At 43.9% G+C, this 22493-nt stretch overlaps 6 protein-coding genes across 9 annotated transcripts in view; 2 read left to right on the top strand and 4 right to left on the bottom strand.

Moving 5' to 3' along the window:
* Positions 1 to 268: 268 nt before the first annotated feature.
* ch25hl1.1 (cholesterol 25-hydroxylase like 1, tandem duplicate 1) lies at positions 269 to 1230 on the bottom strand. The gene has a single exon (XM_084476760.1). The coding sequence runs from the start codon at positions 1146 to 1148 to the stop codon at positions 342 to 344; it is 807 nt and encodes a 268-aa protein (XP_084332886.1). The 5' UTR covers positions 1149 to 1230; the 3' UTR covers positions 269 to 341.
* A 186-nt stretch (positions 1231 to 1416) lies between these two features.
* On the bottom strand, positions 1417 to 7701 carry LOC311356903 (uncharacterized protein). 2 transcript variants are annotated; one of them, XM_084476759.1, is made up of 12 exons: positions 7565 to 7701; positions 6668 to 7405; positions 6289 to 6348; positions 6133 to 6185; positions 5884 to 6028; positions 4918 to 5309; positions 4221 to 4449; positions 3717 to 3831; positions 3094 to 3214; positions 2711 to 2822; positions 2209 to 2321; positions 1417 to 2035 (listed from the first exon to the last, which is right to left on the bottom strand). In XM_084476759.1, exons 2-12 carry the CDS (start codon positions 7385 to 7387, stop codon positions 1966 to 1968), a joined length of 2130 nt encoding a protein of 709 aa, XP_084332885.1. In that variant the 5' UTR covers positions 7388 to 7405; positions 7565 to 7701; the 3' UTR covers positions 1417 to 1965. The 2 variants fall into 2 exon arrangements, 1 of the variants encoding a protein (XP_084332885.1); XR_014637733.1 differs by lacking the exon at positions 1417 to 2035 and having other exon boundaries at positions 2310 to 2321; positions 2711 to 2949.
* Positions 7702 to 8263: 562 nt separating this feature from the next.
* Positions 8264 to 11165, top strand: tspan3a (tetraspanin 3a). Its single transcript, XM_084477337.1, has 7 exons — positions 8264 to 8432; positions 8699 to 8890; positions 9182 to 9256; positions 9450 to 9551; positions 9665 to 9817; positions 10151 to 10234; positions 10697 to 11165. The coding sequence occupies exons 1-7, from the start codon at positions 8370 to 8372 to the stop codon at positions 10787 to 10789; spliced, it is 762 nt and encodes a 253-aa protein (XP_084333463.1). The 5' UTR covers positions 8264 to 8369; the 3' UTR covers positions 10790 to 11165.
* A 108-nt stretch (positions 11166 to 11273) lies between these two features.
* pstpip1a (proline-serine-threonine phosphatase interacting protein 1a) lies at positions 11274 to 16290 on the bottom strand. Its single transcript, XM_084477335.1, has 15 exons — positions 16195 to 16290; positions 15216 to 15316; positions 15045 to 15119; positions 14887 to 14921; positions 14673 to 14779; positions 14439 to 14501; positions 14046 to 14156; positions 13589 to 13634; positions 13409 to 13488; positions 12809 to 12907; positions 12609 to 12705; positions 12353 to 12437; positions 12131 to 12210; positions 11865 to 11989; positions 11274 to 11769 (listed from the first exon to the last, which is right to left on the bottom strand). The coding sequence occupies exons 1-15, from the start codon at positions 16222 to 16224 to the stop codon at positions 11638 to 11640; spliced, it is 1266 nt and encodes a 421-aa protein (XP_084333461.1). The 5' UTR covers positions 16225 to 16290; the 3' UTR covers positions 11274 to 11637.
* A 436-nt stretch (positions 16291 to 16726) lies between these two features.
* rcn2 (reticulocalbin 2) lies at positions 16727 to 19127 on the bottom strand. Its single transcript, XM_084477336.1, has 8 exons — positions 19023 to 19127; positions 18387 to 18515; positions 18176 to 18278; positions 17853 to 18049; positions 17632 to 17745; positions 17423 to 17516; positions 17068 to 17210; positions 16727 to 16871 (listed from the first exon to the last, which is right to left on the bottom strand). Exons 2-8 carry the CDS (start codon positions 18513 to 18515, stop codon positions 16728 to 16730), a joined length of 924 nt encoding a protein of 307 aa, XP_084333462.1. The 5' UTR covers positions 19023 to 19127; the 3' UTR covers position 16727.
* Positions 19128 to 19294: 167 nt separating this feature from the next.
* The window catches only part of scaper (S-phase cyclin A-associated protein in the ER), a 57630-nt gene continuing 54431 nt past the window's right edge, over positions 19295 to 22493 (top strand). For 2 of the 3 annotated variants that reach the window (XM_084477458.1, XM_084477456.1), the window contains exon 1: positions 19295 to 19558. In XM_084477458.1, coding sequence (XP_084333584.1) covers positions 19391 to 19558 — 168 coding nt within the window. In that variant the 5' untranslated portion in view covers positions 19295 to 19390. Of the gene's footprint in view, positions 19559 to 20394; positions 20688 to 22493 lie in introns of those variants that run through there. The other variant, XM_084477457.1, reaches the window with a different exon arrangement.

Below are 22493 nucleotides of genomic sequence, written 5' to 3'. Positions count from 1 at the left end.
TAAATACCAGAGGGGACTTTCTTTGAAAGCTCCTTACGTAACAAACAACAAAATAATCTACAAGATTGAATTCCCTTTCACAGATATGTTTAACACTTTGTCCCAAATCGATGGATTGACATTGAGTGTCAGTCTACGTTGTAGAAATTATGGGGGCCTTCTTAGACACATTGTTAGGGATACAGCACGCATCATTAAACAAAATAAACATTTATTTTCAGAGCAGAAGTGCAGTAAAATTACAGTATAAACAATAAAAAGTCAACGACAGATCACAGGTTAATTTTCTGCGTCCCACGTGTATATTCTTACACACCGCTGCACAACTTCTTTGCGTTGATTTAAATCGGCGCGGCCGTGCCAAAGATTCTGTCCCAGTGCCTGAAGAACGGGGCGAAGTTACAGCCGGGCTTCTGGTGGTGCATGTCATGTGCTGGCGCTCCACCCAGCAGCCCAAAGGGCACCACCCGGTTCAGCGCCCACGGCAGGTCGTACCCGATGTGGTCCTCCACCGACATCCAGATGCTGAACACGGTCACGCACCACGACGTCAGCGGGTGACACCCCAGGAGAACGGGGTCCAGGTTCCCCCAGAACCCCACCGCCATTAGCTCCGGGACACTGAGCTGCTCGGCGGACCAGGAGAAGGGCGCCATGTACTCGTGGTGGATGGCGTGCACCCAGCGGTAGAGCTGCAGGTGCCTGTGGTGCACCACGTGCCAGATGTAGTACTGAGTGTCAAACAGGAGCAGGGCAGCCAGCCCGTCCACCAGCACCTCGTACACGCTCGGCGCCTCTTGGGGCACCGCGGTCGGGGGCATAATAAAGGCTACCGCCGGCAAAACGAAGATCAAGTGATTGTACAAGGCCCTCAGGAAGCTCTGACCCATCGCAGCCAGTGTGGGACGTCTGGCTGGCTGGATCTTATAGCGATGGAAGAAAGGCACCTTTGATCCCAGGAGGTCCAGAGCGGCGAAGGGTAGGCTGCAGAAAAAGTAGCTGGAGAAGGCGAGGAGCACGGGGAAGAAGGGAGAGGTGATGAGAGGCAGGTGGTTGGAGAGAAGATGATCCCAGAGAGGTTGCAGGAGCCGGTCTGAAGGAGCCTGAGGGTGAAGAAACTCAAGGTGCTGCTCGGTCAAGTTCTCCATCTCATTAGGAGTCTGTGCCTCCCAAGATTGTAGTCCCCTACTTTGTAGTTCCCTTTATAAAAGGTGCAGAGTGAAGGGATTTGCTCGCAAGGAAACAGGGAGAGAGAGAGAGCAATGAGGCAGCACTCCCCCCCCACAATCCTGATTAAAACAAACTTCCCTCCACAACAGCATTACTTTTTTGAAAACCTGGGTCAAGAAGTAGCTTTGAAACCTGATTCAAATAAAATAAATTATTTTATTTGACATTTACAGTGGTCAAATTGTTTAACTTCGTATTTTCATTTCATACTTTACGCAAATACCCCCAAATGTCCTCAATTAAGAGGACAGGCAAACAATGGATCATAGGCAGAATGAATGAAGTTATGTAATCCTAACAGGGACTCTGGTTGACCCCTGACCCTTTCCCTCTACAAGGACATTAAACAAGATTAAGGCTGCACTTAACATGCCGACAAACAGTTCCATTTTGAACTTTCGAACTATGCTCTCGTCCTCTGTTCTGATATGAACACGGAATAAAGGGTTAGGCCTGTCAATTTTCGCTAAATAAAGAAAACTGCAATCGCAATCAAAACGTTTGTTTCCATTTTCAAGTGGTTCATTCTCCTCTGAATCTATAATATCACACCCTGTATCATGACTCTTCTTGTCTTCAGTTTACCCGCTCTGTAAATATACAAAAGTACCGCATACAACAGATCGATATGATTAACAAACCGTGATTTATACAAATCTTGTATTTCATATTCAATTCAAAGATCTGCGTGATATGTCATCTGTCCCCGGTCAGGACACGGCAGCCCGCCTCGTCCTACTTCTTCTCAGCTGCCGCCTTCCGTGAAATGGTCTTGTTGGTGTTGGCATATTTCTGCCGGTCGTTTCTGTTCCGGAATAACATATTCAACCATTCAATTAAAATGACTTCAAGGCGGGCCCTCCCTGTAGAGGCTAAACACCAATGTATATTTGACAATGCTCTGATGCGTCTCCATGAAGGTGAAAAGTATATAAAACATAGTACAAAACAAAGTATTTAAAACTGTCCAGGACCTACCTGCTCATCTTCACTTTGCTCCTGCATCCCAGGCCCCCCTCCCAGAAGCTGCTGTGAGCTCCCCTGGTCATCATGCCCCCACAGCCCACACAGGGCTTCCCGTTACCGTAAGGCTGGGGACAGGACAGGGGGGACATGCATCAGACTAGAGGCCAAGGAATGATATGCATTGGATACAAAACAATGGACACAACGCTAAACCTCTTCCCAATACAAAACAAAGATTTGACATAAATACTAATAATTTTTAACGTCTAGCATCTAAACATCCGACTGTAAAAGTGAATAGCCTTATTGTACAAAATAACGAGGCTGAGGTGCTGACTTGGGATGGAAACCTACAGGGCTTTCAGGTCTATTAACCACCAAGGATGCCAAAGCCATGAATAAAGGCTTTCTCCACTAAACCTCCACTAAACAGATTATCCCTGTAAGGGAACACTACTCTCATTGTGCATGGCCTGCCCTGCATGCGCCCTGCATGCGCCCTGCATGCGTTCACCTGCTCCGTGGCGCAGTGTCCGCAGATCATCCTGGTGGCCAGCTCCATGAGGTGGTCCTGGTCCTCGTCGTGACACACGTCGCAGGCGTAGGCCCGCCCGCAGCAGGAGAACCTGGACCAGGATCGTGGGATGTCCGCACCGTTATAGCTCAGAGCACACAGGCAAACACCGCTTTTTAACATCTGCATGCCTCGATGTCTCCCAGACTTTGAAACGGTCCTTTGGTCACTGCCCCTGACTTGAAAGGCAGACGACAAACTCTTTTATGCTGTACATCATCATTTCATTTTTGTTATTGCGATTTTGTTTAAGCCTCTAGCATGTCCTAGATCATCCATCCTGTCTATTGAATAGATGTATGCACACAGGGAGACGGCTTTACCGTAGCCAGCGGTGACTCTGTTTGTAATGCTTGCAGGCCCCCTTCTCTGGAAGGGGCTTTCCCTTTTGCACGGCCGGGTCCCTCACCTTCCTCCCATAGTTAGGAGTTGAATCTTTAGGCCCTGCAGAACATGTGGACAGGTGACAGATAAAACATCAGTCGTTGAGATATCAGTGGAATAATACTATAACAATTATCACACATGTGCACATGGATACTCCTGGTTCACAAATATATATAATATATATTTTTTTTAGGTTTGGTAACAACCTTTCAATGCTTTGTATGCCATATCCAATAAAGGCATTTAACGGCTATGTTGTTCAATCACTTTGGGTATGGAACTTTTGCTGGACATGTGTTTACGTGTTTGACAGGGCAGGGTGACTTGTTGAGGCAGCAGCTGTTACTTGCAATAATCATATCAATAATGTTCTACTGAATTCATTCCGAGTTGCAGTCCTCAAAGGAATGGAGCTCATTCGTGAAGGAGTGCGGGTTTAATGTGTGATAAAAACCAACCAACCAATCACGTTATAGATATATCTAATACACGGTGGTGCAGGGCATGCAGCGGTGTGCTGTGGGCTCAGAAGCCCTGTGAGTGGATAGTCGCTTCTGACCTGCTTTGTTGGAGCGTGGCTGGATGTACTGGAACCTGGCGCTCTCTGCCAGGATGCTGAGCTTACTGTGGCAGTGCTCGCAATTCAGCTCCTTGGTCTGACCATAGCAGACGTTCTGAGGGGAGAAACGGGAGGACAGCCAATCAGAAGGTCCCATGGCTTCTAGAAAATATTTAGTCTTATTGTTGCATCTCTTTAGCACTTTAGTCATTTTGAATTTTAGAAACATGTCATTCAGTGAGACATCGTTAAGAGTTTCGCTTCTTCGTTCTCCACTTCATGTCATTATTGCACTTTCGGTTTACAGTTGTGTTGTTCATTCATTATTTTACATGTTTGAAATAAAACAAATCAAATCAAAATGCGGCAGCAGGGAGAGTGTCGAGGAGGCCCACAGGTGAACCGCGGACCACGGGGCTGGAGGCCAGGGGACCTTTGGGCCGGGAGACAAACACCATAAACCGACAAAGTCCGGACTGAACGAGGAGCAAGGTGCCGCGGTACCTGCACAGGGCCGTCCTGCGAGCAGTGGAGGCAGCCCACGGTGAGCTCGCAGTCCTGCAGCACCAGGTCGGTGGGCACGGCGTTGTGGAGGTCCAGGTAGCCCAGCACGTCGCTGTAGGGGTGGAGCATGCTGGGCCTGAAGGTGGCGCCGATGCTCGCGCTGCACTTCTCACACTGGGCCGTGCAGGGCAGGGTCACGCTCAGCGTCAGGTCGGCCGTCACTTTACAGCTGCACGCACGCACACAGACACACAGACACACGTACAGACACACACATGTACACGCACAGACACACACACACACACACACACACACACACACACACACACACACACACACACACACACACACACACACACACACACACACACACACACACGCACACACGCACACACGCACACACACGCATGCATAAAAACAGAAACACAAGGAAATTCCTCACTAATTATTGATGCACGTTAACATTACAACTTGCATTGTTAAGTAAAAAATATATAAAAAGATAAAATATATATCCAAAATCTTCATGTTAAACATACCGTTCAAAAATATATCGCAAATAACATTCCATAAATATTATATATATATATATATATATATACACAGTATATACATACACGTGTGTGTTCTGTGAACCTGTCTTGTTAGTCACATTGTCCCTGGCCCTCTATACACATCTACAGTGTGTGAATCGTACCGGTTGCACTGCAGACACACGGTGACCCGGCGGGCCAGCACCGTGGCCGTGTTGTCTCCCAGGCTCAGGCCCAGCAGCTTCACCTCCGTCCCTCTGCGGGGCGCGCTCAGCTTGATGTTCTCCACCAGACGGCACGACTCCTCCTCCTCCTCCTCCTCATCCCCCTCCTCCTCATGTTCCTCCCCGTCCCGGCCCCATCCCTGTGTCCGCTCCGCCTTCCGTCCGTGTGAACCGGCCACCGCGCCGTCGCCCGGCCCCCCCGGCCCCCCGCTGCCCTCCTGGTCGGGGCCCTCGGGGCCCGCCGGGCCGGGCTCTTCGCACAGCGTGGCCTGGAGCTCCTCGTAGCGGATGAACTGCAGCCCGGCGCGCTCCACGTCAATGTCTTTCTTTAGCTGTCGGACACACACACACACACACACACACACACACACACACACACACACACACACACACACACACACACACACACACACACACACACACACACACACACACACACACACACACACACCGTTCAAACAACAGGAGACGGGCACAGAGTCACACACTGGAGAACAGAACACAGAACAGACCCAATGTGTGTAGGGCCGCGACGATGGGACAATGGACCGGTTGCCTGTTGGACAGAAAATGTTTCAAATCCAATATCGACAATCGATAACCAATTTAAACATTGAAGTCATTTATCAAGTTGAAAATACCTTAATGCTTTAGGAATTCTAATCTTTGGTTCATGGACGGTTATCAAATGAATACTTTCGTTTTCCTATTCTTAGATAAAATAAATCTAAGGCATCATATTGGAGTTGGAGAAATCATAATTGAAGACCTTTTATAGACAACATGATGAATCGCTTTTGAGAATCACTCGATGAACGATGCTCGAACAGGAACATAATGGTGAGCTGCAGTCCTAAATGTTTGTACATCCAGGTAACGTAGCGGGCATCAGACGCCAGTCCTCACCTGCCTGGCTCCCTCGGTGAACAGCCGCTCCATGCTGCGGTCCAGCCAGCGCAGGTAGGGCCGGAACAGGAGCTCCACCTTCCCCATCAGCTTGTTGGTCGCATGCTTGGCCTGCAGCCAGGCCTGGGACGCTTCCTGAACATGCCTGCACGCCCAAATACAGCATGCTGGTCAAACAATGCAAATGTATCACCCTTTAGGTTTGGTTACTCATTAATAGGAAATAGAAGCCTTCTGAAGTCAGTTTACCTGCCCATTACTGATGGAAGGTCCTGGTCCAGCGGTAGGTCTAATGTGAATATCTGAAGAAGGAATGCCAGAGTTATGGTTCACATTTGGAGTTTGTGTAATACAGTTGACTATAAGACCATATTCAGGAATATGAGGAGATGTACTTGTCATTACCTCCAGAGGGTATTTTTCTGGGAAGCTGACCAATATAACAACTTCTTTAAGGTCAAATGGCTGTGGGTCAAAGCAACAGTCCAAGTCAGTATACCAAGAAGTATTCAATGCAATCATGCTACTGTATGATATGATAAATTATATGAATACAAAACATATATTATTCTTTAAAGAGGTCCCTATTGGTCGCAATTGATAGAGAAAGTGCAAAGTATACTTCAAATTTCATGTATGTATAGCTTTTGATGAACAGGTACTAACATTGTCCTAAATGTGTCACGATTCATCCCAACTAAACTAAAACATTAAAACTGTGGCTTCTCCTGTTGGTACACTAACGTTGATTGTGTGTTATAAATGTCATCGGTTAGTGTTTTACCCAGTCAGGATCAGTAGCTTCTACAGTGGCTCTATAAAAGGTTACTTGGCCGTCACCTCGCTCCTGAACAATAAGCTGATGTTTAGGAAAACGCTTCATCATCTGCTTTATCTCGGTGTCCCGGAGCTCTTTGGTGACCTCCTCTGTAACGTCACCAAGCTTGACCTCCTGGAGATGGTGGACGGGAGGAGCAGGCGTCGCTTTGATGGGTCTTTGTTGAGCTATAGGGGGTAACTGGTCATCCAATGGGGGCATTGAGGGTGGATGCCAGAACCGGCATCTGTCTTCCATAGTACAGGAGCCGGAGAGAAAGTACCGACAGCTACGACGGGTAGGTCCTCCGCTCCTGGCCACAGAGCCCACCTTGCGCTCCGTAGGTGGCTTCGGCTGATGGTCCATCTCCCCTTCAGTGACCATCGATCTGTCAGGCTGGTTGGGAAGCGACCCATTCTGACTCTCTTGCTCCGTTCTCCGCTCTATCGTAGTCGGGTTCAGGTGAGCATCGCTCCTTTCGTGGACAAACCTGCACCTTTTACCAAAGTTACAGCGTCTTCCCTGTGAGTAGAAGCGGCACAGGGTCCGAGTCTGGGGACCGGAGGAGGTCTGTGGACCGGAGGAGGTCTGTGGACCAGAGGAGGGCTCGGCTACACACAGGGTCCGAGTCTGGGGACCAGAGGAGGTCTCGGCTTCACTCGGGTTCTCCATCTCGTCGCCTGCCATCGTTTCAGAGGACTACACCTGTTAAAGTATGATAAACAACCACAATCGAAGCATAGGCATAGGCAGATGATCTTATTGTATAAGTATTGTTATGGGTTATGATGGTATATGTTCTATGACATATCTTTGTTGACATCGATGTAATTGACAGTCCACTATTTGTAAACTACAGCCTACCTCGGTTTAGTGCAGGATAGATGTTCCAAGTAAAGGGTTGATTCAAACGTTATGTCATTCAAACGATATGTATTTAAAGTTTATTCGACCAGGTTTTAAAAGAGAAGAGCCTCACGCCTCTGGTTCAAAGGTCTAAACGACCAGTTTGATGAGCTTGATATAAAACCAGTAGGATTAAGTTGGTCGCCCCCTATGGCTTTGGAGTGCAACAACATCACAAACTAAAAAATAGCTTACTAACTTTTTTTTTCTTTTTTTTTTTACTACTTGTCATGTTGTCTATATATAGACGGTGTAAGATAGGATACTTTGTAACATAATTTAGTTTCTTTAAGGGGTTTTTTGAAGTGTAATAACCGTTTTTAATATATTTGTTTATACATATTTGTATTTTATTTATATATATAATAGCAATAGGTAGTTATATGACATAAGTAGAAAATACTTGTAATACACGAACAGGACACGTTTACTTTTTAAACGTTAATGGTTGAGGTTAAAGATGCTGTGGCACATTGCAATACATGTACTGAACAGACTCATATTGAACCAACAGGATGCGATCCATGCGGGCCAACCACGGCCTCTAGTGGTCAACGGTATATACCGCACCTAGAAACAGCAAAACAGTCGTCCTCAAAACGGGCCAACAGCGCCCTTTATTGGTCAACCTGATGTACAGCAGCTAGAAACAGCACAACAGTCGTGCTGAATACGGGCCAGCAGTTCAGTCGGTGGTTGACATGTTGAAATAGGATCCCTTTGACTTTGCATTTAACGATCTATTGACTACCCGGTTTAAGAAATGGGCGCTTGTGGTATCACCTCATCGAAGACGGCCCTGGTCTTCCTAAACCTGATCTTTTGGGTGAGTATTAAAGAGCTCGTATGATCTTGCGCCACAGAGCAGCTGAACTTTGTTTACAGCGGGACGGTAGTAGAGGCATGCTGATTATTGTTATCAGGTAGAGCCTTTTTTTCACGTCTTGTGTTTTAAAGTTAATTAAAAAAAGTCTTCCATCTGCTTGTTTCTTCCTACCATTAATGTTCCGTGTCCATTTAATCAGTTCTTATTTTCCCCGTTGCTATTTCTTGGACATGACTAATTGAGCACCGTGTCGTCTCTTGTTCCAGGCGGCTGCTGGGGTTCTGTGCTATGCTGGAGCCTATGTCTTCATTACATATGACAACTATGATCACTTCTTCGAAGACGTCTATACCCTTATCCCGGCTGCGGTTATCATTGGCGTTGGGGCACTTCTGTTCATCATTGGCCTCATCGGATGTTACTCCACAGTCCGGGAGAGTCCCTGTGGACTGGCATCAGTAAGTAGTGTAATGAGACTTCGGGAGCAACCAGCTATACCATGTATTCACCAAATTAGTGGTAGATACATTTGTAAAATAACATTTTAAAGAATATTGGAATAGTCTATTAGGATATTTTTATTTGAAACCTTCGAAAACCTTTTGGATGTGTGTGTGTGTGTATATATCTATATATATATCTATATATATATAGATATATATATATATAAACTATTTCTGGTTAGAATATCACATTATGATTATGTGTTTTGTCCTAAAAAAGTCTGCATTGTGTCTTACTATCGACAGTTTGTCTTCATACTGCTGCTGGTCTTCATGATTGAAGTGGCCGTGGTGGTTCTTGGATATGTTTACAGAGCAAAGGTGTGTAGATCAAGTCCATAATCAGTAACTTGCTGAGAATCAGTTACTATAGTTTGGCTTGCCTTAAATTTTCCATCAATCAAAATGAAAATATGTGCCACCCAACATAAGTTGGTGATTCTTTCTGTTAAGTATTAGGCATATGTTCATATTTTGTCAAATCTATTTACACACAAATAATGTTGGTTGCCAGGTTGAAGAACGTGTGAACAGTTCAATCCAGGGCGTGTACAATGAATACAATGGAACCAACAGTGATGCTGCCAGCCGTGCTATCGACTACGTGCAGAGACAGGTGACAACACTCACTCACGTTTCGGCCGAACCCTGATGAACAAATTGACATCATCATTATTATTATTATGTTGGCGACGGTCTCGGAGAATCAAGGTTTAATTCTTTCCGTAGCTCAAGTGTTGTGGGATCCACAACTACTCTGACTGGACGCACACTCCGTGGTTTGAAGGTTCCAAGAACAACAGCGTACCGATCAGCTGCTGCAGACCGGAGATCAGCACCTGTACTGGGTCCCTGACACACACAGAGGACCTGTTCCAAGAGGTAAGGGCCCTCAACCCTACTGCTGTCCCAGTGCCACACCTCAGGCCTGTCATAGAGCCACTAGTGTTGCTGGTCGCCATTGAGTCATATTGTAAAGTCATTAACTAGAGATATTGATTTATCGTGACAGACAGTTTTTGTAGGTTCTAATAATTAAAATTATGATATAGCCTGATATCGCCAGACCAATTTGCAAATTTATATGAGTCGGAGGATTCTGGTGATCAATGCTCCATCCCTTAATGATCGACTTCACTTTGCTGATTGTAGTCCTGAGACCTCTGTAGCTGGGATGTGATATTCAGTGTTTCTGGTGACGCCCTGTGCCTACAGGGCTGTGAAGCTCTGGTTGTGAAGAAGCTGAAGGAGATCATGATGTATGTCATCCTGGCGGCGGTGACGTTTGCTACAATTCAGGTACGGCGATTGGTTTTGAAAAGCTTAGATTAACGGGTGTTGGAGAAGTTGTGTGTGAACTAAAAAACCTCAGAAGCCACACAGATGGAAAGCTTCACTGCGTGACCTAATTTCTTGTCAGGGTCGTAAATTATTGGCAGACTAAATTGGTTGATTTAAGATTTCTATACATGTATAGTTTGGGCTCTTATTACCATCTGCCTGTCCTGTCCGGCAGACACAAGCTGTATACGTTCTAAAAAAAGTCCCTTTTGAAATGACTAATATCGGTTTATTCCATCCTGTTTTTGGATTAACCATTCATGACTTTGCTGCATTTATTTGTGTGTAGGTTGAGAATGTCTTGATTCATTGAGGCAGCTTTACAAGTTAACTCTAAATATGGATTGGTTCAAATATGTAATTAGAATTCAACCAAAACAGAAAACTTGTTTTTAAGTGATTTGCGTCTGTGTTTTACAGATGCTGGGCATTCTGTGTGCTTGTGCCGTTCTGTGTCAAAGAAGGCCAGCATCGAACTATGACCGTCTCATCACCGGAGAAACATATGGGTGAAGAAGTAGTACATACACATACACACACACTCCTTTTCACATGCAAATATAGTTGGATTGTATTCTTTTGAATTGTTTTGAATAGTTTAATTGTATTCTTTACACAAAGCTATTCCCCACATTCTCTAACAACCAAAGGGGAGAACCATTGATTATATTTTGGCTTCTTATATATTCTTTCTAAATTATGGTTTCCATTGTTGCTTCAACTTGTTTCAAAGAACACTATTGTAACCTTATATTTAAATAGAGGGCATACAAATATAGTATTTTGTCCATATAGTTGGTTTCATCAGCCTTCCAATAAAAGCTGTAGAATTGAATTGCTGACATGTAGTGTTTGAAGACTCAAGAATGTAAATAAAAAGTAGGAAAGACTCTGTGTTAAACGCTTACCATCAACACAACGACACTTCACCGTGGGAACCACACTCAACGTGTGTGTGTGTGTGTGTGTGTGTGTGTGTGTGTGTGTGTGTGTGTGTGTGTGTGTGTGTGTGTGTGTGTGTGTGTGTGTGTGTGTGTGTGTGTGTGTGTGCGTGTGTGTGTGTGCGTGTGCACTACATCTCTGCCTGTCTTGATGGACTCCTCAATGGGGAACCCATTAGGAAAGCCTCAAACTGGTTTTATTGTACACCATACATATTGTTAACAGAGATACATTTCAGCACAGTGACAAAATATTAAAATATTAGACAATTAAAACCAGATTCGCCATGCGTATTTAAAAAGAACACACACCACACATTGTGAAATGTAACATTTCCTTTTTCCAATAAAAAAAAAGAACAACAGCTTCACTTCCCCCTCAGGGATCCTTCCCCTCCGTTAATAAAGCAATAGTTGACCTCATTCCGGGGATAGGTAAGACCCTGGAACCAATCCACAGCGGCCGTTCCTCTCCACCGTCCACCAGCCGTCGTCACTCTGTTCGACCACCACCACCACGTCCCCGGCTGACACCGACAGCTCGTCCTCACCCTGAGTAAAGAACACAGACCCATGTTTGAATGGTCGGGATCCAGGCCCATCCGGGATGTGTGAGTGGGTCGCCGGGAGCATGGAGCCGGGCTCACCTGAGCCACGTAGTCGTACAGAGCCTTGAACTCCTCGCTGAACTCCTCGCTGAACTCTGGCACTCTGCTCGTAGGCTCCTTGGGGAATCCGGGAATTGAGGCGTATACACTGTCTTCTGCTGCGTCTGAAGATATGAGGCATTCGTTAGCTTGGGATACAACCAGAATGACAGCCTCACTAGCTACGTTATAGTACTCCATCTTATTATGGTGGTGAGGTACACCAGTGGCCTACTTCCAGTGGTTTCCAATGACGTTACATATACCTTTAGACTGTGTCACTGCAGACTCTATGTCGTTTGTTCTCGGGGAATACAGAGTGGTCCCTTGCAGTAAAGTTGTGAACCTAGAAATTAAAAAAAGGAACAAGTTCGAAAATTTTAAGTGGTAATCGTGAAGATCTTCATGTAATAAATGGAATTATGAATGGAAATATATTTGAGCTGGCCACTTTCAACTCATTTAAAACCATTGATTGGGCTGCTTACCTTTTCATGACGCCAACAAAGCCAGCAGCGTCGCCGTTGTCTGCTGTTGTTGGCTTTTCGTAGTAATTCTCAAATAGGATTGGGGCTGAGAATATATGACAAAAAAATAGGCCAATGCATTTTTCAGAGGCAAATTCGTTATTTAACATTCTTGTAACTTTAGTTCTAGGATTGAAGGCGTGGCCTACATGGAATAGAAAGTATGTTGATTGGTTTATATTCACATAAAAAGATCCGGACACATGGGGAATATTACCAGGTGGATTTGGCCCTGTGTGTTTCATGTCCATAAAGCATTTGTTGTCTTCCACGATGGCACACTTTTCCAATGTGATCCTCCAATCCTCGTAACACTAAAGAGCCATTTTGGAAACGTATATGTGAAATAGTAAGTTTACAACGATAACTATAGTCCAACATGTTGGTGAAATAGGATTTCATGCACACTGGGCCCACCTCATCATCCTTGACGCATTGCAGGGACAGTTGATTGCTGTGCATCCAGAAGGCATTCCTTACAAAGGTGATGCGCTCTTCTTCCATCTTCTGGAAAACCTGTAACGCAGACCTTGAATAATGAAATGTCTTCAATTCAACATCTAGAACAATAATGAACGGTCAGAGCTCTACAGTGAACATTTCACTTGGTGACATCTAGTGATCAAAATAACTTTTGATCACTAGAAGTCAACCTCACTCCAGAGGTTGACTTTCGCAAGACGTCCTTTCCCTTTCATTAAGACGTCCCCTCTCTTAACATGTTGCCCTGAATGCCACAGTCACATTCAGGTATTTGATGTTGGTAGTGGAGATGTGTGACGTAAGGAGATAAACCACATTTCCACTCTGGTTAATTGTGAGAGTGGAAGTGGGTTCATGGTGGGTTCTTTTTTTTTTTTTTACTTGCGAACTTGTGTGTCTTCTCTACAAAAATGAAATGGTTAGCCACGAGGGCTGGTTAGATGGTTAATTTAAGATTAAGGTTAAGGTAAAGTTGTTTTTTTACTTTCAAGAGTATAAAGCGTAAAGGTCACATTAGTAAGAAAGGCAGTCTACCTCACATGTCGTCACATGTGTCAATTCCCATTCTTGACGAATCTTGTCAAGCTGTTCGATGTTTGACACGTATGTTTTCTCTAAACAAAAATAAATGCATTAGTTCCCATTTATGTGGTTAACTGATGTGGTAATAAGGCTGCCAACATTTATTATTTCATCTTTCTCAGACTTCCTCACCAGCTTCTTCGGCCGCCTCCCTGCACTGCTTCGATTTGTTCTGTAGCTGAAGGAAAATCAAAGTATGTTCAAGTTACTGTAAAGCTTTGAATATTCTGTAGAAGAAAACATCAGACTATCATTCATTAAATGCATTATTAATTAATAGCATTTCAACTAGCTTGTAACTTAAAATGACCTGGACATACAGTATCTCTATCAATACCGATGGATAGGGACTTCAATAACGTTATCAATAAAACCACATCCTATATGATATATTCTACAAATAAAATTGACCTCTTGATTTACGAGAATTGTACTAGGTGTTAAAACTAAATTTTAACCCCTGGAATCAGTATTTTGATGGACAATCACGATACAAACGTAAGTAACGTGCTGTAGTCCTACAGTAGGCAGGGCCGGATTAACCAATGGGTTCTCTGGGCACGGGCCTGACAGTAGGTTTTCAATGTACCTTTTCTGTCTGTTTTGGTGTGCCTGTGGCTGCAGCAGCATTGCCAATCTTGACAGCTGCCAGCTCGGCCTCGTCTGCCTCTTTGCATCGCTGCTCATAGGATTTTTTGGACTGAAAATGTAATCTTACATTATTAAACAACAAGAAATGAAACGGAAACGTATGTGTCATCTGGTGTTTTTTTCTGCAGAGCTGGCTGCCTACAAGTGCAAGCCCTTGTAGGCAGCCAGCTCTGCATTGCCCAAAACAAGAACTTCTCTTCCTGCATGACTGAGTTATCGTGACACTGGCTTCCTGTACAGAATGAGATAATCTACAGTACTGTTTTAAATGGTTGTAGTGGTAGATGAAAGATAGATGATTGGACCACAAATGAAAATATTCTGAACTTACCTCTATTGTTTTTTTAAAGAGGCATACTTTTGTTTTCTGGACCCTGTCCATGAGGAATTCCGACTGGAGAAGTAAAAATAGAGTAGGCTTTTTGACTAACATAACATTAATTTATGTGTAATAATTACATTTCATACTTCATCAAATACCCCAAGAAGGTCAACACTTAAATTAAGTACAAATGCCTAAACAATGAACAAGTGGTACACTTTGGTACTAGTGAATTCAAGGCACCTTCTTCTTCTGCTCTTTCTGCTGCTCCCTGAACGTCTCCATGTTCTTCGCCTCTTCCTTCAGCATCCCAGAGACATGGATGTGAAAGAGACCAATCCTCTCAATCTCTAAAAAACAGAAACACGGGTCTTTAAATAAAACGAATGAAAATGCTGAACAAAGAATGACAAGAAAAAAACAAGAAAAAAGATATTGGATTTATACGTGTACATACGTGTTTTCACTTCATCAAAGGATTTTCTTAAGGTGCTGTTTGAAAAATAACAATGATTTTGGAAGGTTACTTAATTGAAATATTCAAATTTTCATAATGAGATTATGTTTAGTATCATTGAAGGCTGGCCTAATACTAAATAAAACATTCCTATTTACTTGATTTCATAAATGCCTCCAGTTTTCCGTGCGATAGTGACCAATTCCTTTCCATATTTCTCTTCTGCGGATGCCCTATGTAGAATACCCATTTTCATTAAATTAGAGCATATTAATAATGTTATATATTTATTATAATTGTGTAATTATAGCCTTCTCCAAATGACAAACCTCATCTTCAGCAGGTCTTCCACGTCCTTGCATGTCCGTCGGCCATCACAAAGTCTCTGAACTATGGCTTCATATCCCATGTTGCTGATGAAGTCTGCTCCCTAGAATTGTCCAATACGATAACTGTATCAACAGGCTGTTGCATCATACACCATACCGATGTCGGCAGGGCTTTAAAACGGCTATATGTCTCTGATCTTGAGCAAAATCAGTTACGTTATAACATCAAATGATACAAGCCATATCAGTCGTTTAAATGTATAATTCAAGTAGCCTAGGCTATAGCATAGATTTAGGATTTATGTAAAGTATAATGAAAACATTTGAATGTTGAACAGGATGTACACGAAAGGGGGGTGTTTATAAGCACCAACACAAAGTAAGCTCTGTCTTTTTTTCAAAGGTTGCAGTGGAAGAATTGTGCTATTGTGCTGAGTGTTGCATGCATATGTTTTCAGTTACCTACTTACCTACTACCTACTACTGCATTTAAACCATTTCACAGGGCCCAAACTAACAGTTTCAAAGGTGTGAAGTATATCGCGTGTGAGATCTGAAACATCAGAGCAGTATAGCGCTAGAACACTGCACTACGCCTCGCTGCATCCACATCCTAAGGACGAGGAAACTCTTCTTTAATCTATTGTGTTTGTCTACAATTGTAGTGATTCAATTGGGTCTATCTACCTACATTTCTATTCAATATTATATTTACAATTTATGACGAACTTAAAATTATAAATCATATGAAAACCACATAATGCGCCTTAGTTTTTAGTTAAAACAAAACAAAAAGGACACCTTGAGGTTGTTAGAGTCGTGAGTGATAGTAGAGTGCACCAGAGGAAGTGAACATACACTATTTCATTGCAGGCTGTTTTAATTCATTAACACATACACGATCTTGCTGAAACAGTAACATAAATAGCTACTTAATGCATTAGTTGATTCGATTTAATAACATAATTGGCCCACTTACCCAAAAGACATCTTTGAATTGTAATGCCATTTTAACAGCAGGTAGATAATCGTCCTTTTGAACGGTCCCTCAGCCGAGTTCACTATGCAAAGCTCGCCTTTCAAAAAAATGTGACGACGGGCAGTGCATCAGGGTTGATATGAACTGAAACTCGTTGTGACACATACAGGAAACCAGCCTTGAAACTCATCAGTGGCTCGGTCCATTGAATGAGGAAGAGCTGTTCAAAGAGTGAAGCCATAGATACTGGTCTTTTAGATATTAAGGGCTTCTACTGGTTAGTTAATAACAGCAAATCAGGTGAGGGGATCACTTCTGATTAATAACTGCAATACAGCAGTACTTAACATATCCATTGAGCAGAACTTAATTTAATAAAGTTCTGCTCCTATAGCCTTAATTAATTAATTATTTAAGAAAATAAGATATTTGTTTCCAATTAATCAAAACTGAAAGTCTTGAGATTTTTTTTTAATAATACAGAAAACAAGCCAGATTAAAATATTGTGCACACATGAACATTAATAGCAAAGTTATAATTCGTCATGTGACATGTTCAGTTGGCGACCGTAGTCTGTCACTTCACTGTTCATGAATGAATCTTGATTTTTCAGGACCTCTGCCTCTGAGATTTTCCCATCCCCATCATGATCCATTTCCTTGACGAGATGAAGCGCCTGTTGATCACAGAGTGGTAACATAATCAAATGAACATGCAAATACGCACCAGTCCCGTCCCGGCTAGAACTCACTGAGCTCATACTTGTAATCAATGAAACACTCATTCCTTTTTTGGTTTATTCTTGCTTTGTGGTATTTTCCATTTCACACCCTGCTCATCTATATTAAGACTACTAAATATTGGTTTCTCACCTCTTCCCTTGCTGAGCCGTAACTATTGGGAGCCACCCAGCGAAGCTGCTCTTGGGGGTTCAGTTTGCCATCTTGATCCTGGTCGTAGAGCTCTTTAAAACGCACGGTTTCCTCCACCTCCCACTGAGATGGAGTGCTATCCCCTTGGAAAAACAGAAATACAAGCAGCAATTCAGCATGAGGGGAAAATGGTTGACACATCAACATAAATACGTGTTGGCTGTATTTCACTCACACACACACACACACACACACACACACACACACACACACACACACACACACACACACACACACACACACACACACACACACACACACACACACACACACACACACAGACTCACTCTCTTACCATTGCCACGGACATCCCCAATAAACTCTGTTAGACTGATGAATCCATCACCATCCCGGTCATATTCACTCAACACATCCTCAATGGTGAAATCCTGTATTGCAGACTTATTATTAGGGTCATCATGCAATGCTGGAAATCATAAAAGGAAGGAAGTACCGTGCAATTGTAGAAGTAAACACTTGAGGAGTTGAGAAAGAGACACTTACGGCCATGCTATCCACCTCGGAGGGGTGCGTGAAGGCGAGAAACTCTGGCAGATTAAGCCCTGGTGTGTCGTCCACATCAGCAAAATCAAAGCGCCTTTTCTCTTTCAAGCTCAGCTATGTTGTAGGGAGACAAATCCATGTGGGTCAGTGTGATATGCCACACAACGTGACATGTACCGTTTGTGTTTCAGCTCTATGACATAAGAGTGTGCAGCCATTACATATCTGATGGACTCTTGTTCGGGGTCATTCAAGACTGCAGCATCGTCGAGGTTGATGAGCCCTTGATGCGTGACCGCATTGTACTCCTCCCACGATACCACGCCGTCTCCGTTCGGGTCGAACTCAGGGAAGCGCTCCTCCACATCTTCCATTGCGTATTTTCTGTAGACCTGCTGGATCCACAGGGCCAGCTCCTCTGTGGTTCACAGAGAGAGAGAGATCGGGCAATGGTTATGGTTGTCAGATGAGCACACTGACACACAATGTAGAGTAGAGAAGGGGCATTCTCGTGGTGAACAAACAAACTTAAACGTGTGCCTACCTGTTGATAACATTTTATCAGAGTTGATATCAATCTTTTTGATTATCTCAATCATTTTTTCCCTCTGTTGCGATGGGTCCAGTTTACTTGTTTCTTTGGAGTTCTAGAAATCAACAAAAAAAAGGTTAAAGTTGAGGACATGATAACAGGATGATTAATCAGGTGCACAAAATGCAAAACAAGGAGGACTGTGGTGGAGATGTTAAACAACCTGATTGCCAAGAAGCATGTTAACATCATGTCCAGGGTTGTGCTGTTGATCAATATAATGATTTTCTTCAAGGCCCGCTCCAAAAGCAAAGTTTATTGCGAGCAACGCTATCAGGGCTGAGAAAGTCATCTGTGGAAGAACACAAAGTGTATGTTAATGCATGTATGTTGTGTGTAATACAGGTAGCCCCACATTTCCAGATGGTCTACGGATGGAAAGATGTGCAAGATGTATTGTTAGGTAGGCCTAGATGTTTATGCTGAGGGCGTTTGAAACTCTTGAAGGAAAGCAATCAGGAGGGGAAACATGTCATAAATGAGTGACATCCTGTGAGTGAGAGTGAAAGTGATTGTTCTTGTCGTAGTCTCGACTGGGCAACACCGTTGACACAAGGTTTTAAACACTGCCGTTGAGATAGTGTTAAACAATGCATCCCACGGGTTTAGCTCCATGTAATGCTGACATTAGGCCTGTGTGTTAGTCTGATGTGTTTGGGAGATAGTAGACGGCGAAGAAATAATTCAACCCACATAGCGACGACAGCAGAGAGGACGAAGAGGGATGCATCATGAAGAACACAAACATATGTGTATTATAATCAAACCACATACTCCTAACCTAGCATTCCGCTTTTACCTTGAAAAACCCTTTTCCTAACCTCCAGACAACATGCAGACGACGACCACCGGACTACATCCCGCGCCTCTCTACGGTTGCCATGGTAGATACATTGAGTCCCGCCCTACGAACACGCCCAACACCCTTTGACCCACACATGACTCCACGTGATTGGTCAGTATTCACAATTGTCCTCTTGTCCGCATTGTCATTGGCCAACTGCCATGCCTATCACACACGTGACACCGGAACACTTCCGTCGTTTTTTGGGTGGTTGTTGTGCTGTCATCTCTATGCTATGTTTCTCCATCAACTTTAGACGAGACGACCCGCTTCGTTATTAATTCACGATCTTTCCCGCTGAGCATTAAAACTATCCTGCGTCCATGTCCAAAGATAGCCGACATGATGGGCGAAGACGCAGCGCTGGTCAGCACCGTCTCGGTCCAAGAATAAGCCAAGGCGGGGATGGACGAGACAGATCTGGTAGCAATAGCTCAGGCTCCTCTCACGGAGGAGGCAAGAGCAAGAACACACCCATAGTAGCTCTGAAGGTAAGTTTAATAGTGAGCTCGCATGTATGTTTTGAAGCGACACATTCAATTCCCGACACAATGAATTCACATCATTCCAGTGCAAGTGTGTGTTGCCATGCGAACTTCAGCCCAGCTAGGTAACACACGTTGAAGGGTCCTCACAAGTTGCATCAAAGAACATCTCTTGCCGTAGAAGGTCAGGCAGGCCAAGTTCATTGGTATAGTTCTCTATCGTAGGCTAGTAGGTCAAAGGGGGGTGGATGAAGGTTGACAGTGGGACTCATCCATCTTTACTTGGGTTGATCCCCCACATAGTCATCTTGGTGCTCTTATAGATACTCTTAGAATTATCTTTTATGTGATGTTGTTCATATATTCACTTTATATGCTGCACAAACCTCTACTATTGTGTGTTGTCTTGTTAGGATCACTGAACTTAATTTAACCTCAATGTTATCCCCCTATAGTCTTTTTCTTTGTCCCCAAGTGGTATGTGACTCATCAGACGTCATGTCCTATCAGATGTAGGGCATTGGTCTGTGGGTGCAGTGCCAGGCTTGCATTAGTACGCTCATTGTGCCTGTAGCTACTCTGCTATAATGGGCAACACAGGCCGAGCAGCAGACTGATTTGTAACACATGGCTGAGCTGGAGGAGAGGCAGGCGAGGGAGGGAGGGAGGAAAGGGGGTGGGGGGAGCATGAACAGGGGGCTGTGATGCAGGGCAGGCAGCGAAGACGGTAGAGCTGTAAACACGCAGTACTGTATGCAGAGCAGAGGAGCACGCATACCGACAGCAGCGGTCACATAGACAGCAGCAACCGGCGACCCACCAGCTCAAAGGGATGGCTGCCGCAAACTCAGCAGAGTGCTGAGTGCTCAGGCTGGATCACAGACAGCTTCTGACACTGCGAGGGGGGAACAGTGAATGGGTGTCAGTGGAGGGGTTGACACAGCTGGTCAGGTTGCTATAGCAGCGTTTGGCTACACAGTGGCGCACTATTTTGGTCGTGCAAGTAAGATGACGGAGGCACCTTGCACTGTTGGCGGCTAGTTCAGCCGAGGGACAGGTTGCGTGGAGTGCACCGTAAAGTATGTCAGGGCTGGATAAAGACGAGGAGCCTGCCTACAGACTCGGCTTCTTTTCAGTATGTACACTTCAGTCTTTCCCTTTCCCTTTCTGTGTAGCTGCTCGGCCCCTCCTAACAGGCTGGCTTTCACCCATCTGTGTTAGTGTGTGTCTGTTGACCATTTGAAGAGGAAACCCTACACCTGCTCTTTGCCCCCCTCAGTGGCGCAATCCAAAACTTGTCTGTCTGCATGTGGATTCACTTGACGGGCCAGGGTGCTTCTCCTGTGTGATTTTTTTTTTTTCATTTGGAAGAGGAAGTGTTACTACAAGGGACACACACTTATTTTTCTAAATCGCTGTCAAGCAGGTTGTCTGCAGCTAATTTAACTGGATCAAATATTTCCTTCTGTAAGCTTTGCATGATGATATCAGTCATCTTGGGTGAAAAGCTTGTTTTCTGCTCATTAATTGTATGTGTTAATTACTCTTTTCGATGTTCCGTCATCTCTATGCACTGAGCTAGGCTACTCTACTCTAGATTTTCTATCTCCTCAAAAGTAGGTCAGCTGTGTTTCTCTCCTGGGGACATCAAATAAACCCGGCAGCAGCCTGGGCAGTGCCATGACTGCACGCTTCTTTTACACGTTTGAAAACCTTTAATGTACCCTAGACGTACTATTCTCCTGGCATGTACTAAAGTAATCATTTCCAATGTTACCATATTGGGTTAACAGTTGAAGATGAATGATCCAATGCAGCCCCATAGTGTCTTGGATAGTGCATGAGATGAGACGTATTAATCTCTTTGAATGCACAAAATTAATAAATTCAAATGTTACCATATGGGGTTAACAGTTGAAGACAAATTATCAATAGCAGCCCACAGTGTGTTGAGTGGTGCATGAAACAACTCCACTGCCAAGATGCGCTTTTCAAATTTTGCTTTGGAATGAAAGGGCTGAAAAGGACAGAAGTGCTGCAGTGTTCCCGTTTGAATAGCCGTGCTTTTGAGAAGAAAAGATAAAATGGTTCTCCTTCCTCCATGATTCACTTGCTATGAATGCAAAGACACTCAAGCAATTTGCTGAGGTTAGGCTATGTTAAGCTTTTAATTTATACAGTCACGTTAACTAAAAGCCTGGCTATTCGTCCCTTGGTTTAAAGGCTCATTAGCAAGTATATAAGTATATATGTATTGCATTATTCTACTTTGCAAACCAAGTATCAGAGTACTGAGCCAGATATACTTTCCAACTGAAAATCTCCAATTGTTTGCCGGCAATATGTCCTCTAATAAACTTCATAATCAGTTAGATGTTAGAATCAGTTTATTTAATAAATAAATATGTTCCATGTTAAGTCTGCTGGAAATAAATGTTATTTTCAGCGGATTTGCCCTCAGCATGTATGAGCTCACAGGCTGCTGTGTGATGTGACAGTACAGCGATTTGCATCCCTGAGAGAAACAGAGCGAGAAAGCAGAGGGTGCACAGTATGAAAAGATTGGTTGTTTCACTGTTGCATAACATGCCACTGGATAGAGCTACATGTTATACACATATTACACAACTTATATATATTAAGGCTGTCTTTTTCTCAATCAATTCATTTGATAGCCCAGGTTTGAGAGTGGACCAAGGAAGCATGTGGCTCACAAGATCCTACACTGTGTTCACAGATAAAGTTCACTGACGCATACTCGATGCACGGTTGGTCAGCCGTGATGCTGTAAACTAGGTTGACTTCCTTCCTTCTTGCTTTTTCTAGGCCTATACACTACTTTTCGAAGTATATGTTTTCCTTTTGGAATAATTTTAAGTGTGCATACTGCTTAAGGAAGCACTGTGATTGGTTAGGGGATCATTAGACAACACCATGATGT

The sequence above is a fragment of the Micromesistius poutassou genome, assembly GCF_964030765.1.
Source record: "Micromesistius poutassou genome assembly, chromosome: 13".
In the NCBI taxonomy this organism is placed as follows: Eukaryota; Metazoa; Chordata; class Actinopteri; order Gadiformes; family Gadidae; genus Micromesistius; species Micromesistius poutassou.
Note: the sequence above shows the minus strand (reverse complement) of the source record. Positions and strands in the feature narration are given on the sequence as shown.

What these genes read in the sequence shown, in the direction of transcription:
- tspan3a (XM_084477337.1), top strand. Translation starts at nt 8,370, where the DNA reads ATGGGCGCTTGTGGTATCACCTCATCGAAGACGGCCCTGGTCTTCCTA. An exon ending in GATATGTTTACAGAGCAAAG is followed by an intron (nt 9,257 to 9,449) that starts GTGTGTAGATCA and finishes GTTGGTTGCCAG; the next exon opens with GTTGAAGAACGTGTGAACAG. An exon ending in CAGAGGACCTGTTCCAAGAG is followed by an intron (nt 9,818 to 10,150) that starts GTAAGGGCCCTC and finishes CTGTGCCTACAG; the next exon opens with GGCTGTGAAGCTCTGGTTGT.
- LOC311356903 (XM_084476759.1), bottom strand. Translation starts at nt 7,387, where the DNA reads ATGGCAGGCGACGAGATGGAGAACCCGAGTGAAGCCGAGACCTCCTCT. An exon ending in CAGAAAAATACCCTCTGGAG is followed by an intron (nt 6,186 to 6,288) that starts GTAATGACAAGT and finishes TTCCTTCTTCAG; the next exon opens with ATATTCACATTAGACCTACC. An exon ending in CGCAGGACGGCCCTGTGCAG is followed by an intron (nt 3,832 to 4,220) that starts GTACCGCGGCAC and finishes TTCTCCCCTCAG; the next exon opens with AACGTCTGCTATGGTCAGAC.
- pstpip1a (XM_084477335.1), bottom strand. Translation starts at nt 16,224, where the DNA reads ATGGCATTACAATTCAAAGATGTCTTTTGG. An exon ending in CACAGGGCCAAATCCACCTG is followed by an intron (nt 12,438 to 12,608) that starts GTAATATTCCCC and finishes ATATATTCTCAG; the next exon opens with CCCCAATCCTATTTGAGAAT. An exon ending in TGTACGACTACGTGGCTCAG is followed by an intron (nt 11,770 to 11,864) that starts GTGAGCCCGGCT and finishes TTCTTTACTCAG; the next exon opens with GGTGAGGACGAGCTGTCGGT.
- rcn2 (XM_084477336.1), bottom strand. Translation starts at nt 18,515, where the DNA reads ATGACTTTCTCAGCCCTGATAGCGTTGCTCGCAATAAACTTTGCTTTT. An exon ending in CCGAGGTGGATAGCATGGCC is followed by an intron (nt 17,517 to 17,631) that starts GTAAGTGTCTCT and finishes TCTGCAATACAG; the next exon opens with GATTTCACCATTGAGGATGT. An exon ending in TGGGGATGTCCGTGGCAATG is followed by an intron (nt 17,211 to 17,422) that starts GTAAGAGAGTGA and finishes TGTTTTTCCAAG; the next exon opens with GGGATAGCACTCCATCTCAG.
- ch25hl1.1 (XM_084476760.1), bottom strand. Translation starts at nt 1,148, where the DNA reads ATGGAGAACTTGACCGAGCAGCACCTTGAGTTTCTTCACCCTCAGGCT.